This window comes from Bombina bombina, chromosome 3, assembly GCF_027579735.1.
Source record: "Bombina bombina isolate aBomBom1 chromosome 3, aBomBom1.pri, whole genome shotgun sequence".
NCBI lineage: Eukaryota > Metazoa > Chordata > Amphibia > Anura > Bombinatoridae > Bombina > Bombina bombina.
This window is the reverse complement of record NC_069501.1, coordinates 116,539,239-116,556,069: the sequence shown is the minus strand read 5'-3', so window position 1 is coordinate 116,556,069 and position 16,831 is coordinate 116,539,239. Positions and strand designations below refer to the sequence as shown.

The 16,831-nt window shown below is 40.5% G+C and overlaps 1 protein-coding gene across 1 annotated transcript in view; it reads right to left on the bottom strand.

Annotated features, from left to right (window-relative positions):
* SYNJ1 (synaptojanin 1) overlaps positions 1-16,831 on the bottom strand; it is a 364,762-nt gene that overhangs the window by 194,898 nt on the left and 153,033 nt on the right. Inside the window, exons 6-8 of the mRNA XM_053705173.1 lie at positions 1,210-1,293; positions 197-258; positions 11-107 (exon numbers count right to left, since the gene is read on the bottom strand). Coding sequence (XP_053561148.1) covers positions 11-107; positions 197-258; positions 1,210-1,293 — 243 coding nt within the window. The remainder of the gene's footprint in view (positions 1-10; positions 108-196; positions 259-1,209; positions 1,294-16,831) is intronic.

The following is a 16,831-nucleotide window of genomic DNA, read 5'->3' as shown; positions in this document are numbered from 1 at the left end:
TTATGCTTACCTGAAAGGCGCGACTAAGCATAGATTCTCCTTCTTTCGATCCAAGCAAGTTTACTACTACTTGTTTACCATAAAGCCTTTTTAGCGTTTGGAAATGCCTGGCAGATGAAATAAGAGGGAAGTCATCATTCCAAAAACGTGAATTCCAGATGTATAAAAAGGTCAATTGATATTAATTGTACAGTACCTATCAAAGGCCGGAGCATTGGCTTCAAATCCTCTTGACATCCTTACACGGTGAGACCCAACCTGTCACAGAAAAGAATTACATTACTGAAATGAAAATGCCACGTACATATATTTTAATGGCATTACACAAGCTAAACAAAAAATGTAACGCTCATCAAAAATGGAAACGCCAAATTTTTTGTTTCATGATTCAAATAGAGCACACAATTTTAAAAAATCTTTACAATATACTTACATTATCAAATTGTGCAGTCTTTATATATTCACTCTCTGAGGCACCAGCTCCTACTGAGCATGTGCAAGAGATCACAGTGTATACATATATGAGTCTGTGGTTTGCTGATGGCTATCACATGACAAAGGGGGGGATAGAAGAAATGCATTACCATTTTACATTGCATTTGTCGATTATGCAATTCTACTGTATAGAATAGTCCTTTAAGAATTATTATTATCAGTTATTTGTAGAGCTATAAAAATAGGCGGTATACAAGGTAACATTTATAAGGATCAAATGGGTAAAGGGCCCTGCCAAGAGTCGCAGGTCAAGTATAAATATGCACTATGTACCACACATTTATACTGCTTTTTCAAAGCATCTACTATTATCGGTGAAGTATCAAGTATATAGTCACATGGCTTCTCTTTATTGGTCTTTCCTAGATATAATGGTGACTTTAGTGAAAATCTTTCAGAATGCCATGCACATGCTATAGAGATCCTATATATTGCACTCTAAATTAGTCTTACAAAAAAGTCCAAGGAATTAGACAAATATATAATAACTACTTTTAGAGCTTATAAAAATAGTAGGGACCTTCCCATGGAGGATATTGATATATCTATGGCAAAGAAGTAAATTTAGAGTGTGCTCACCAGACCTTGTTTACAATAACGGTTAGAATGGGGCGATACATTTGCTTTACAATAGGTTGGTCATTTGATGATGTCATAAAATGCTGGGATAATGAAGAAAGTCTTCCTGTCTATAATATATCATGCATAACTTACCTGAAGACCAGGTTGTTCCCAAAAAAGAGGAATAGACCCTCTAATCTGTATAAAAGAGGATACACAGTCATCAAGGTATATCACCTAATGGAGAAAAGAAAAAAAAAACTCATAACAATGGAGTCCGATTTACATTTCCATATAAATATTGTAACCAATAAACATTCTGCACTTGATTTTAACTTTTTAGAAGTCAAGCTAATTTCAAAACAAAAGATTGTCAGAGGTGATTTAAATAAATTAGAAAAATGTGGAATTCTTGGTTAAAATGATAAATATACAATGTTCCCATATAACGGAAGTATAAACATCTCGTACATCAGCTGTGATGCAGATCTGCAGACAAGTATTGGAAACTGTTGGTAAATAATTGTGCACATTTAGCTGCAGTGTATGCAGAAGATCTTATTAGATGTGCAGTTCAACTTCAATATTTTCCTTGTGCAACACGCAGACTCAGGGGCTTTGGTTCTATAGCGCTCAATAGCCTTGGTAACGCAGCCGCTGAACGGCTGAAAGGGACCTGCCCTGGCCTACTGATAGGGTGAGTAAATGAAAGGATACTTAGGCTATAGAGAAAAGTGTCTTTGCGGGTAAGAGTAAATATATTCTATTAATGAACAGTTGGTAATCTAATAATAGGATCTATACATTCATAATGGAATTTGAGTGATGCAGTCGCCATAAAACATTTTCATATTCCATTAAAAAAGGGACATAAAACGCACAATTTTTCTTTAATTATTAAGATAGAACATACAATTTTAAACAACTTACCAATTTACTTCAATTATAATTTTTTTTTTATTTATTCTCTTGGTATCCTTTATTGAACAACAGCAATGCACTACTGGGAGCTAGCTGTACACACTAGTAAGACGACAACAGGCATATATTTGCAGCCACCAATCAGCAGCTAGCTCCAAGCTCCTGAGCCTACCTAGGTATGCTTTTCAACAAAGGATACCAAGATAACAAAGCAAATTAGATAATCAAAGTAAACTGGAAAGTTGTTTAAAATTGTATGCTCTATCTGAATCATAAAAGAAAAAAGTCTTGGGTTTCATATCCATTTAAATATGCCGGAAAAAATGTACATATAAAGGGTGGACAAAAAGCACAGCAATAATGCAGAAGCCCTGTGCCGACACTGCTCATAAAAACAATAAGCTAGTGACGTATGGGATATACATTCCTACCAGGAGGGGTAAAGTTTCCCAAACCTCAAAATGCCTATAAATACACCCCCCACCAAACCCACAATACAGTTTAACGAATAGCCAAGAAGTGGGGTGATAAGAAAGGAGCAAAAGCATCAACAAGGAATTGGAATAATTGTGCTTTATACAAAAAAATCATAACCAACACAAAAAGGGTGGGCCTCATGGACTCTTGCCAATATGAAAGAAATGAATTTATCAGGTAAGTTCTTACATAAATTATGTTTTCTTTCATGTAATTGGCAAGAGTCCATGAGCTAGTGACGTATGGGATAGCAAATACCCAAGATGTGGAACTCCACGCAAGAGTCACTAGAGAGGGAGGGATAAAAAACATAATTTATGTAAGAACTTACCTGATAAATTCATTTCTTTCATATTAGCAAGAGTCCATGAGCTAGTGACGTATGGGATATACATTCCTACCAGGAGGGGCAAAGTTTCCCAAACCTCAAAATGCCTATAAATACACCCCTCACCACACCCACAAATCAGTTTAACGAATAGCCAAGAAGTGGGGTGATAAAAAAGTGCGAAAGCATATAAAATAAGGAATTGGAATAATTGTGCTTTATACAAAATCATAACCACCACAAAAAAAGGGCGGGCCTCATGGACTCTTGCTAATATGAAAGAAATGAATTTATCAGGTAAGTTCTTACATAAATTATGTTTTCTTTCATGTAATTGGCAAGAGTCCATGAGCTAGTGACGTATGGGATAGCAAATACCCAAGATGTGGAACTCCACGCAAGAGTCACTAGAGAGGGAGGGATAAAAAACATAATTTATGTAAGAACTTACCTGATAAATTCATTTCTTTCATATTAGCAAGAGTCCATGAGCTAGTGACGTATGGGATATACATTCCTACCAGGAGGGGCAAAGTTTCCCAAACCTCAAAATGCCTATAAATACACCCCTCACCACACCCACAAATCAGTTTAACGAATAGCCAAGAAGTGGGGTGATCAGACAAAAGTGCGAAAGCATAAAAAATAAGGAATTGGAATAATTGTGCTTTATACAAAAAAATCATAACCACCACAAAAAGGGTGGGCCTCATGGACTCTTGCTAATATGAAAGAAATGAATTTATCAGGTAAGTTCTTACATAAATTATTTTTTCTTTCATGTAATTAGCAAGAGTCCATGAGCTAGTGACGTATGGGATAATGACTACCCAAGATGTGGATCTTCCACGCAAGAGTCACTAGAGAGGGAGGGATAAAATAAAGACAGCCAATTCCGCTGAAAATAATCCACACCCAAAATAAAGTTTAAATCTTATAATGAAAAAAACTGAAATTATAAGCAGAAGAATCAAACTGAAACAGCTGCCTGAAGTACTTTTCTACCAAAAACTGCTTCAGAAGAAGAAAACACATCAAAATGGTAGAATTTAGTAAAAGTATGCAAAGAAGACCAAGTTGCTGCTTTGCAAATCTGATCAACCGAAGCTTCATTCCTAAACGCCCAGGAAGTAGAAACTGACCTAGTAGAATGAGTTGTAATACTTTGAGGCGGAGTCTTACCCGACTCGACATAAGCATGATGAATTAAAGATTTTAACCAAGATGCCAAAGAAATGGCAGAGGCCTTCTGACCTTTCCTAGAACCGGAAAAAATAACGAATAGACTAGAAGTCTTTCGGAAATTCTTAGTAGCTTCAACATAATATTTCAAAGCTCTAACTACATCCAAAGAATGCAATGATCTCTCCTTAGAATTCTTAGGATTAAGACATAATGAAGGAACCACAATTTCTCTACTAATGTTGTTAGAATTCACAACCTTAGGTAAAAATTTAAAAGAAGTTCGCAACACCGCCTTATCCTGATGAAAAATCAGAAAAGGAGACTCACAAGAAAGAGCAGATAATTCAGAAACTCTTCTAGCAGAAGAGATGGCCAAAAGAAACAAAACTTTCCAAGAAAGTAATTTAATGTCCAATGAATGCATAGGTTCAAACGGAGGAGCTTGAAGAGCCCCCAGAACCAAATTCAAACTCCAAGGAGGAGAAATTGACTTAATTACAGGTTTTATACGAACCAAAGCTTGTACAAAACAATGAATATCAGGAAGATTAGCAATCTTTCTGTGAAAAAGAACAGAAAGAGCCGAGATTTGTCCTTTCAAGGAACTTGCAGACAAACCTTTATCCAAACCATCCTGAAGAAACTGTAAAATTCTCGGAATTCTAAAAGAATGCCAGGAAAAATGATGAGAAAGACACCAAGAAATGTAAGTCTTCCAGACTCGATAATATATCTTCCTAGATACAGATTTACGAGCCTGTAACATAGTATTAAACACAGAGTCAGAGAAACCTCTTTGACTAAGAATCAAGCGTTCAATCTCCATACCTTTAAATTTAAGGATTTGAGATCCTGATGGAAAAAAGGACCTTGCGATAGAAGGTCTGGTCTTAACGGAAGAGTCCACGGTTGGCAAGAGGCCATCCGGACAAGATCTGCATACCAAAACCTGTGAGGCCATGCTGGAGCCACCAGCAGAACAAACTAGCATTCCTTCAGAATCTTGGAGATTACTCTTGGAAGAAGAACTAGAGGCGGAAAGATATAGGCAGGATGATACTTCCAAGGAAGTGACAAAGCATCCACTGCTTCCGCCTGAGGATCCCTGGATCTGGACAGATACCTGGGACGTTTCTTGTTTAGATGAGAAGCCATCAGATCTATTTCTGGAAGTCCCCACATTTGAACAATCTGAAGAAATACCTCTGGGTGAAGAGACCATTCGCCTGGATGTAACGTTTGGCGACTGAGATAATCCGCTTCCCAATTGTCTATACCTGGGATATGAACCGCAGAAACTAGACAGGAGCTGGATTCCGCCCATACCAGTATTCAAGATACTTCTTTCATAGCCAGAGGACTGTGAGTCGCTCCTTGATGATTGATGTATGCCACAGTTGTGACATTGTCTGTCTGAAAACAAATGAACGATTCTCTCTTTAGAAGAGGCCATGACTGAAGAGCTCTGAAAATTGCACGGAGTTCCAAAATATTGATTGGTAATCTCACCTCCCGAGATTCCCAAACCCCTTGTGCTGTCAGAGACCCCCAAACAGCTCCCCAACCTGTCAGACTTGCATCTGTTGAAATTACAGTCCAGGTCGGAAGAACAAAAGAAGCCCCCTGAACTAAACGATGGTGATCTGTCCACCACGTCAGAGAGTGTCGTACAATCGGTTTTAAAGATATTAATTGAGATATCTTTGTGTAATCCCTGCACCACTGGTTCAGCATACAGAGCTGAAGAGGTCGCATGTGAAAACGAGCAAAGGGGATCGCGTCTGATGCAGCAGTCATAAGACCTAGAATTTCCATGCATAAGGCTACCGAAGGGAATGATTGTGATTGAAGGTTTCGACAAGCTGAGATCAATTTTAGACGTCTCTTGTCTGTTAGAGATAGAGTCATGAACACTGAATCTATCTGGAAACCTAAAAAGGTTACCCTTGTCTGAGGAATCAATGAACTTTTCGGTAAATTGATCCTCCAACCATGATCTTGAAGAAACAACACGAGTCGATTCGTATGAGATTCTGCTAAATGTGAAGACTGAGCAAGTACCAAGATATCGTCCAAATAAGGAAATACCACAATACCCTGTTCTCTGATTACAGACAGAAGGGCACCGAGAACCTTTGTAAAAATTCTTGGAGCTGTTGCTAGGCCAAACGGCAGAGCCACAAACTGGTAATTCTTGTCTAGGAAAGAGAATCTCAGAAACTGATAGTGATCTGGAGGAATCGGAATATGCAGATATGCATCCTGTAAATCTATTGTGGACATATAATGCCCTTGCTGAAGAAAAGGCAGGATAGTCCTTACAGTTACCATTTTGAATGTTGGTATCCTTACATAACGATTCAATATTTTTAGATCCAGAACTGGTCTGAAGGAATTCTCCTTCTTTGGTACAATGAAGAGATTTGAATAAAACCCCAGCCCCTGTTCCAGAACTGGAACTGGCATAATTACTCCAGCCAACTCTAGATCTGAAACACATTTCAGAAATGCTAGAGCCTTCGCTGGATTTACTGGGACACGGGAAAGAAAAAATCTCTTTGCAGGAGGCCTTATCTTGAAGCCAATTCTGTACCCTTCTGAAACAATGTTCTGAATCCAAAGATTGTGAATTGAATTGATCCAAATTTCTTTGAAAAATCGTAATCTGCCCCCTACCAGCTGAGCTGGAATGAGGGCCGCACCTTCATGTGGACTTGGGAGCTGACTTGGTTTTCTAAAAGGCTTGGATTTATTCCAGACTGGAGATGGTTTCCAAACTGATACCGCTCCTGTGGGTGAAGGATCAGGCTTTTGTTCCTTATTGTGACGAAAGGAACGAAAACCATTATTAGACCTAAATTTACCTTTAGATTTCTTATCCTGTGGTAAAAAACAAAATTTATGCTTACCTGATAAATTCCTTTCTCCTGTAGTGTGGTCAGTCCACGGGTCATCATTACTTCTGGGATATTAACTCCTCCCCAACAGGAAGTGCAAGAGGATTCACCCAGCAGAGCTGTCATATAGCTCCTCCCCTCTACGTCACACCCAGTCATTCGACCGAGAACCAACGAGAAAGGAGAAGCCAAAGGGTGCAGTGGTGACTGGAGTATAATTTAAAAATTTAGACCTGCCATAAAAACAGGGCGGGCCGTGGACTGACCACACTACAGGAGAAAGGAATTTATCAGGTAAGCATAAATTTTGTTTTCTCCTGTTAAGTGTGGTCAGTCCACGGGTCATCATTACTTCTGGGATACCAATACCAAAGCTAAAGTACACGGATGACGGGAGGGACAGGCAGGCTCTTTATACGGAAGGAACCACTACCTGAAGAACCTTTCTCCCAAAAACAGCCTCCGAAGAAGCAAAAGTGTCAAATTTGTAAAATTTGTAAAAAGTATGAAGAGAAGACCAAGTTGCAGCCTTGCAAATCTGTTCAACAGAAGCCTCATTCTTAAAGGCCCAAGTGGAAGCCACAGCTCTAGTAGAATGAGCTGTAATTCTTTCAGGAGGCTGCTGTCCAGCAGTCTCATAGGCTAAACGTATTATGCTACGAAGCCAAAAAGAGAGAGAGGTAGCCAAAGCTTTTTGACCTCTCCTCTGACCAGAATAAACGACAAACAGGGAAGACGTTTGTCGAAAATCCTTAGTTGCCTGTAGATAAAATTTCAGGGCACGGACTACATCTAGATTGTGTAGAAGACGTTCCTTCTTCGAAGAAGGATTAGGACACAAAGATGGAACAACAATCTCTTGATTGATATTCCTGTTAGTGACCACCTTAGGTAAGAACCCAGGTGTAGTACGCAGAACTACCTTGTCTGAATGAAAAATCAGATAAGGAGAATCACAATGTAAGGCAGATAACTCAGAGACTCTTCGAGCCGAGGAAATAGCCATTAAAAACAGAACTTTCCAAGATAACAGCTTGATATCAATGGAATGAAGGGGTTCAAACGGAACACCCTGTAAAACATTAAGAACTAAGTTCAAACTCCATGGTGGAGCAACAGTTTTAAACACAGGCTTGATCCTAGCTAAAGCCTGACAAAAAGCTTGAACGTCCGGAACCTCTGACAGACGTTTGTGTAAAAGAATGGACAGAGCTGAAATCTGTCCCTTTAAGGAACTAGCGGATAAACCCTTTTCTAAACCTTCTTGTAGAAAAGACAATATCCTAGGAATCCTAACCTTACTCCATGAGTAACTCTTGGATTCGCACCAATATAAGTATTTACGCCATATTTTATGGTAAATCTTTCTGGTAACAGTCTTCCTAGCCTGTATTAAGGTATCAATTACTGACTCAGAAAAACCACGTTTTGATAAAATCAAGCGTTCAATTTCCAAGCAGTCAGCTTCAGAGAAATTAGATTTTGATGTTTGAAGGGACCCTGGATCAGAAGGTCCTGTCTCAGAGGCAGAGACCAAGGTGGACAGGATGACATGTCCACTAGATCTGCATAACAAGTCCTGCGTGGCCACGCAGGCGCTATTAGAATCACCGATGCTCTCTCCTGTTTGATTCTGGCAATCAATCGAGGAAGCATCGGGAAGGGTGGAAACACATAAGCCATCCCGAAGGTCCAAGGTGCTGTCAAAGCATCTATCAGAACCGCTCCCGGATCCCTGGATCTGGACCCGTAACAAGGAAGCTTGGCGTTCTGTCGAGACGCCATGAGATCTATCTCTGCTTTGCCCCAACGTCGAAGAATTTGGGCAAAGACCTCCGGATGAAGTTCCCTATCCCCTGGATGAAAAGTCTGACGACTTAGGAAATCCGCCTCCCAGTTCTCCACTCCCGGGATGTGGATTGCTGACAGGTGGCAAGAGTGAGACTCTGCCCAGCGAATTATCTTTGATACTTCCATCATTGCTAGGGAGCTTCTTGTCCATCCCTGATGGTTGATGTAAGCTACAGTCGTGATGTTGTCCGACTGAAACCTGATGAACCCCCGAGTTGTTAACTGGGGCCAAGCCAGAAGGGCATTGAGAACTGCTCTCAATTCCAGAATGTTTATTGGCAGGAGACTCTCCTCCTGATTCCATTGTCCCTGAGCCTTCAGAGAATTCCAGACAGCGCCCCAACCTAGTAGGCTGGCGTCTGTTGTTACAATTGTCCAATCTGGCCTGCTGAATGGCATCCCCCTGGACAGATGTGGCCGAGAAAGCCACCATAGAAGAGAATTTCTGGTCTCTTGATCCAGATTCAGAGTAGGGGACAAGTCTGAGTAATCCCCATTCCACTGACTTAGCATGCACAATTGAAGCGGTCTGAGATGTAGGCGTGCAAAGGGTACTATGTCCATAGCCGCTACCATCAAGCCGATTACCTCCATGCATTGAGCCACTGACGGGTGTTGAATGGAATGAAGGACACGGCATGCATTTTGAAGCTTTGTTAACCTGTCTTCTGTCAGGTAGATCTTCATTTATACAGAATCTATAAGAGTCCCCAAGAAGGGAACTCTTGTGAGTGGAAAGAGAGAACTCTTCTTTTCGTTCACCTTCCATCCATGCGACCTTAGAAATGCCAGTACTAACTCTGTATGAGACTTGGCAGTTTGAAAGCTTGAAGCTTGTATCAGAATGTCGTCTAGGTACGGAGCTACCGAAATTCCTCGCGGTCTTAGTACCGCCAGAAGAGCACCCAGAACCTTTGTGAAGATTCTTGGAGCCGTAGCTAATCCGAATGGAAGAGCTACAAACTGGTAATGCCTGTCTAGGAAGGCAAACCTTAGATACCGGTAATGATCCTTGTGAATCGGTATGTGAAGGTAAGCATCCTTTAAATCCACTGTGGTCATGTACTGACCATTTTGGATCATGGGTAGAATTGTCCGAATAGTTTCCATTTTGAACGATGGAACTCTTAGGAATTTGTTTAGGATCTTTAAATCCAAGATTGGCCTGAAAGTTCCCTCTTTTTTGGGAACCACAGATTTGAGTAAAACCCTTGTCCGTGTTCCGACCGCGGAACCGGATGGATCACTCCCATCAGTAAAAGATCTTGTACACAGCGTAGAAATGCCTCTTTCTTTATTTGGTTTGTTGACAACCTTGACAGATGAAATCTCCCTTTTGGGGGAGAGGATTTGAAGTCCAGAAGATATCCCTGAGATATGATCTCTAACGCCCAGGGATCCTGGACATCTCTTGCCCAAGCCTGGCCGAAGAGAGAAAGTCTGCCCTCCACTAGATCCGTTCCCGGATCGGGGGCCCTCAATTCATGCTGTCTTAGGGGCAGCAGCAGGTTTCCTGGCCTGCTTGCCCTTGTTCCAGGACTGGTTAGGTCTCCAGCCTTGTCTGTAGCGAGCAACAGCTCCTTCCTGTTTTGGTGCAGAGGAAGTTGATGCTGCTCCTGCTTTGAAATTACGAAAGGAACGAAAATTAGACTATCTAGCCTTAGTTTTGGCTCTGTCTTGAGGCAGGGCATGGCCCTTACCTCCTGTAATGTCAGCGATAATTTCTTTCAACCCGGGCCCGAATAAGGTCTGCCCTTTGAAAGGTATGTTAAGTAATTTAGATTTAGAAGTAACGTCAGCTGACCAGGATTTTAGCCACAGTGCTCTGCGTGCCTGAATGGCGAATCCGGAATTCTTAGCCGTAAGTTTAGTTAAATGTACTACGGCATCCGAAATAAATGAATTAGCTAGCTTAAGTGTCTTAAGCTTGTTTGAGATCTCATCTATAGTTATTGAGTCAAGAGTCTCTTCCAGGGACTCGGACCAAAAAGCGGCCTAGGCCGTGACAGACGCAATACATGCAAGGGGTTGCAATATAAAACCTTGTTGAACAAACATTTTCTTAAGGTAACCCTCTAATTTTTTATCCATTGGATCTGAAAAGGCACAGCTATCCTCCACCGGGATAGTGGTACGCTTAGCCAGAGTAGAAACCGCTCCCTCCACCTTAGGGACCGTCTGCCATAAGTCCCGAGTGGTGGCGTCTATTGGAAACATTTTTCTAAACACAGGAGGGGGGGAAAAGGGTACACCGGGCCTATCCCACTCCTTAGTAATTATCTCTGTAAGCCTCTTAGGTATAGGAAATACGTCAGTACTCGCCGGTACCGCATAGTATCTATCCAGCCTACATAATTTCTCTAGGATTGCAACGGTGTTACAATCATTCAGAGCTGCTAATACCTCCCCTAACAGTACACGGAGGTTTTCGAGTTTAAACTTAAAATTAGAAATGTCTGAATCCATTCTATTGGGATCAGAACCGTCACCTGAATAGCAGAAAAAAAGTACAGAAATAAACGTTTTTTATCACAGTCGGTCACAATCCCACAGCTCTGCTGTGAGTGATTACCTCCCTCAAAATAAGTTTTGAAGACCCCTGAGCTCTGTAGAGACGAACCGGATCATGCAGGGAAGACAAGAGACTTCTGACTGAATTTTTAGATGCGTAGCAAAAGCGCCAAAATAGGCCCCTCCCCCTCACACACAACAGTGAGGGAGATCAGTAAACTGTCTTAAATTAAATAAAACGACTGCCAAGTGGAAAAAACAGTGCCCAAAACATTTTTTCACCCAGTACCTCAGAAAATTAAACGATTTAACATGCCAGCAAAAACATTTAACATCAAATAAATGAAATGTCATTAGAAAGCCTGTTGCTAGTCACTGCAAATTAGGCTAAAGTCTTATGCATACAGTATTATCCCAGTGAAGTGCCATTCCCCAGAATACTGAAGTGTAAATATACATACATGACAGCCTGATACCAGTTGCTACTACTGCATTTAAGGCTGAGCTTACATTATATCGGTATGGCAGAATTTTCTCAGTCAATTCCATTGTCAGAAAATAATATGCTGCTACATACCTCTTTGCAGGTTAACCTGCCCGCTGTCCCCTGATCTGAAGTTTACCTCACTCCTCAGATGGCCGAGAACAGCAATATGATCTTAACTACGCCGGCTAAAATCATACAAAAAACTCAGGTAGATTCTTCTTCAAATTCTACCAGAGAAGGAACAACACACTCCGGTGCTGTTATAAAATAACAAACTTTTGATTGAAGGTATAAAACTAAGTATAATCACCACAGTCCTCTCACACATCCTATCTATTAGTTGGGTGCAAGAGAATGACTGGGTGTGACGTAGAGGGGAGGAGCTATATGACAGCTCTGCTGGGTGAATCCTCTTGCACTTCCTGTTGGGGAGGAGTTAATATCCCAGAAGTAATGATGACCCGTGGACTGACCACACTTAACAGGAGAAAAGTTCCTTTCCCTCCAGTAACAGTTGAGATAATAGAATCCAACTGAGAACCAAATAATTTATTACCCTGGAAAGAAAGGGAAAGCAAAGTTGACTTAGAAGACATATCAGCATTCCAAGTTTTAAGCCATAAAGCTCTTCTAGCTAAAATAGCTAGAGACATATACCTGACATCAACCCGAATGATATCAAAGATGGCATCACAAATAAAGTTATTAGCATGTTGAAGAAGATTAACAATGCTATGAGAATTATGATCTGTTACTTGTTGCGCTAAAGCTTCTAACCAAAAAGTTGAAGCTGCAGCAACATCCGCTAAAGATATAGCAGGTCTAAGACGATTACCTGAACATAAGTAAGCTTTTCTTAGAAAGGATTCAATCTTCCTATCTAAAGGATCCTTAAAGGAAGTACTATCTGCCGAAGGAATAGTAGTACGTTTAGCAAGAGTAGAGACAGCCCCATCAACCTTAGGGATTTTGTCCCAAAACTCTAATCTGTCAGATGGCACAGGATATAATTGCTTAAAACGTTTAGGAGGAGTAAATGAATTACCCAAATTATTCCATTCCCTGGAGATTACATCAGAAATAGCATCAGGGACAGGAAAAACTTCTGGAATAACTACAGGAGATTTAAAAACCTTATTTAAACGATTAGATTTAGTATCAAGAGGACCAGAATCCTCTATTTCTAATGCAATTAAGACTTATTTAAGCAAAGAACGAATAAATTCCATTTTGAATAAATATGAAGATTTATCAGCATCAACCCCTGAGACAGAATCCTCTGAACCAGAGGAACCATTATCAGAATCAGAATGATGATGTTCATTTAAAAATTGATCTGAAAAATGAGAAGTTTTAAAAGACCTTTTACGTTTACTAGAAGGAGGAAGAACAGACATAGCCTTCTTAATGGATTTAGAAACAAAATCTCTTATGTTAACAGGAACACTGTTGACGGAACAGCAACAGGTAATGTAACATTACTAAAGGAAATACTATCTGCATTAACAAGTTTGTCATGACATTCATTACAAACAACAGCTGGAGGAACAGATACCACAAGTTTACAGCAGATACACTTAACTTTGGTAGATCCAGCACCAGGCAGCGTTTTTCCAGAAGTATCTTCTGACTCAGTGTCAATCTGGAACATCTTGCAATATGTAATAGAAAAAACAACATATAAAGCAAAATTGATCAAATTCCTTAAATGACAGTTTCAGGAATGGGAAAAAATGCCAGTGAACAAGCTTCTAGCAACCAGAAGCAATAAATAATGTGGAGACAATAGTGACGGCCATATTTTTTAGCGCCAAAAAAAAGACGCCCACATTATTTGGCGCCTAAATGCTTTTGGCGCCAAAAATGATGCCACGTCTGGAACGCCGACACTTTTGGTGCAAAAAAAACGTCAAAAATGACGCAACTTCCGGCGACACGTATGACGCCGGAAACAGAAAAAAAAAAATTTGCGCCAAAAAAGTCCGCGCCAAGAATGACGCAATAAAATGAAGCATTTTCACCCCCCGCGAGCCTAACAGCCCACAGGAAAAAAAGTCAAATTTTAAGGTAAGAAAAAAATTGATTTATTCATATGCATTATCCCAAATATGAAACTGACTGTCTGAAATAAGGAACGTTGAACATCCTGAGTCAAGGCAAATAAATGTTTGAATACATATATTTAGAACTTTATAAAAAAGTGCCCAACCATAGCTTAGAGTGTCACAGAAAATAAGACTTACTTACCCCAGGACACTCATCTACATGTAGTAGAAAGCCAAACCAGTACTGAAACGAGAATCAGTAGAGGTAATGGTATATATAAGAGTATATCGTCGATCTGAAAAGGGAGGTAAGAGATGAATTTCTACGACCGATAACAGAGAACCTATGAAATAGACCCCGTAGAAGGAGATCATTGAATTCAAATAGGCAATACTCTCCTCACATCCCTCTGACATTCACTGCACGCTGAGAGGAAAACCGGGCTCCAACCTGCTGCGGAGCGCATATCAACGTAGAATCTAGCACAAACTTACTTCACCACCTCCATAGGAGGCAAAGTTTGTAAAACTGATTTGTGGGTGTGGTGAGGGGTGTATTTATAGGCATTTTGAGGTTTGGGAAACTTTGCCCCTCCTGGTAGGAATGTATATCCCATACGTCACTAGCTCATGGACTCTTGCTAATTACATGAAAGAAATAAAGACAGCCAATTCCGCTGAAAAAAGAATCCACAACCCAAATCAAAAAGTTTAAATCTTATAATGAAAAAAACTGAAATTATAAGCAGAAGAATCAAACTGAAACAGCTGCCTGAAGAACTTTTCTACCAAAAACTGCGTCTGAAGAAGAGAAAACATCAAAATGGTAGAATTAAGTATGCAAAGAAGACCAAGTTGCTGCTTTGCAAATCTGATCAACAGAAGCTTCATTCTTAAAAGCCCAGGAAGTAGAAACTGACCTGGTAGAATGAGCCGTAATCCTCTGAGGGGGGGATTTACCCGACTTCAAATAAGAATGATGAATCAAAAGCTTTAACCAAGAAGCCAAAGAAATGGCAGAAGCTTTCTGACCTTTCCTAGAACCAGAAAAGATAACAAATAGACTAGAAGTCTTTATGAAATCTTTAGTAGCTTCAACATAATATTTCAAAGCTCTTACCACATCCAAAGAATGCAAAGATCTTTCCAAAGAATTCTTAGGATTAGGACACAACGAAGGGACAACAATTTCTCTACTAATGTTGTTGGAATTCACAACCTTAGGTAAAAATTTAAATGAAGTCCGCAAAACCGCCTTATCCTGCTGAAAAATCAGAAAAGGAGACTCACAAGAAAGAGCAGATAATTCAGAAACTCTTCTAGCAGAAGAGATAGCCAAAAGAAACAATACTTTCCAAGAAAGTAATTTAATGTCCAGAGAATGCATAGGCTCAAACGGAGGAGCCTGTAACGCTCTCAAAACCAAATTAAGACTCCAAGGAGGAGAGATTGACTTAATGACAGGCTTGATACGAACCAAAGCCTGTACAAAACAACGACTGTCAGGAAGATTAGCAATTTTTCTGTGAAACAGAACAGAAAGAGCAGAGATTTGTCATTTCAAGGAACTTGCAGACAAACCCTTATCCAAACCAACCTGAAGAAACTGTAAAATTCTAGGAATTCTAAAAGAATGCCAAGAGAACTTATGAGAAGAACACCATGAAATGAAAGTCTTCCAAACTCGGTAATAAATCTTTCTAGATACAGATTTACGAACCTGCAACATAGTATTGATCACTGAGTCAGAGAAACCTCTATGACTAAGCACTAAGCGTTCAATCTCCATACCTTCAAATTTAATGATTTGAGATCCTGATGGAAAAACGGGCCTTGAGATAAAAGGTCTGGCCTTAACGGAAGTGGCCAAGGTTGGCAACTGGACATCCGAACAAGATCCGCATACCAAAACCTGTATGGCCATGCTGGAGCCACCAGCAGTACAAACGAACGCTCCATTATGATTTTGGAAATCACTCTTGGAAGAAGAACTAGAGGCGGAAAGATATAAGCAGGATGATAATTCCAAGGAAGTGACAACGCATCCACTGCTTCCGCTTGAGGATCCCTGGACCTGGACAGGTACCTGGGAAGTTTCCTGTTTAGATGAGAAGCCATCAGATCTATTTCTGGAAGCCCCCATATCTGAACAATCTGAAGAAACACATCTGGGTGAAGAGACCATTCTCCTGGATGTAAAGTCTGGCGACTGAGATAATCCGCTTCCCAATTGTCAATATGGACTGCAGAGATTAGACAGGAGCTGGATTCTGCCCATGCAAGTATCAGAGATACTTCTTTCATAGCTTGAGGACTGTGAGTCCCACCTTGATGATTGACATACGCCACGGTTGTGACATTGTCTGTCTGAAAACAAATAAACGGTTCTCTCTTCAGAAGAGGCCAGAACTGAAGAGCTCTGAAAATCGCACGGAGTTCCAAAATATTGATTGGTAATCTCGCCTCTTGAGATTTCCAAACTCCCTGCACTGTCAGAGATCCCCAGACAGCTCCCCAACCTGAAAGACTCGCATCTGTTGAAATCACAGTCCAGGTTGGACGAAGAAAAGAGGCCCCCTGAACCAAACGGTGGTGATCTAACCACCATGTCAGAGATAGTCGAGTATTGGGATTTAAGGATATCAATTGTGATATCTTTGTATAATCCCTGCACCATAGGTTCAGCATACAAAGCTGAAGAGGTCTCATGTGAAAACGAGCAAAGGGGATCGCGTCCGATGCTGCAGTCATGAGACCTAAAACTTACATGCACATAGCTACGGAAGGGAATGACTGAGACTGAAGGTTCCGACAAGCTGAAACCAATTTCAGACGTCTTATCTGTTAGAGACAAAGTCATGGATACTGAATCTATTTGGAATCCTAAAAAGGTTACCCTTGTCTGAGGTATCAAGGAACTTTTTGGTAAATTGATCCTCCAACCATGTTTTTGAAGAAACAACACAAGTTGATTCGTGTGAGATTCTGCAGAATGTAAAGACTGAGCAAGTACCAAGATATTGTCCAAATAAGGAAACACCGCAATACCCCGCTCTCTGATTACAGAGAGAAG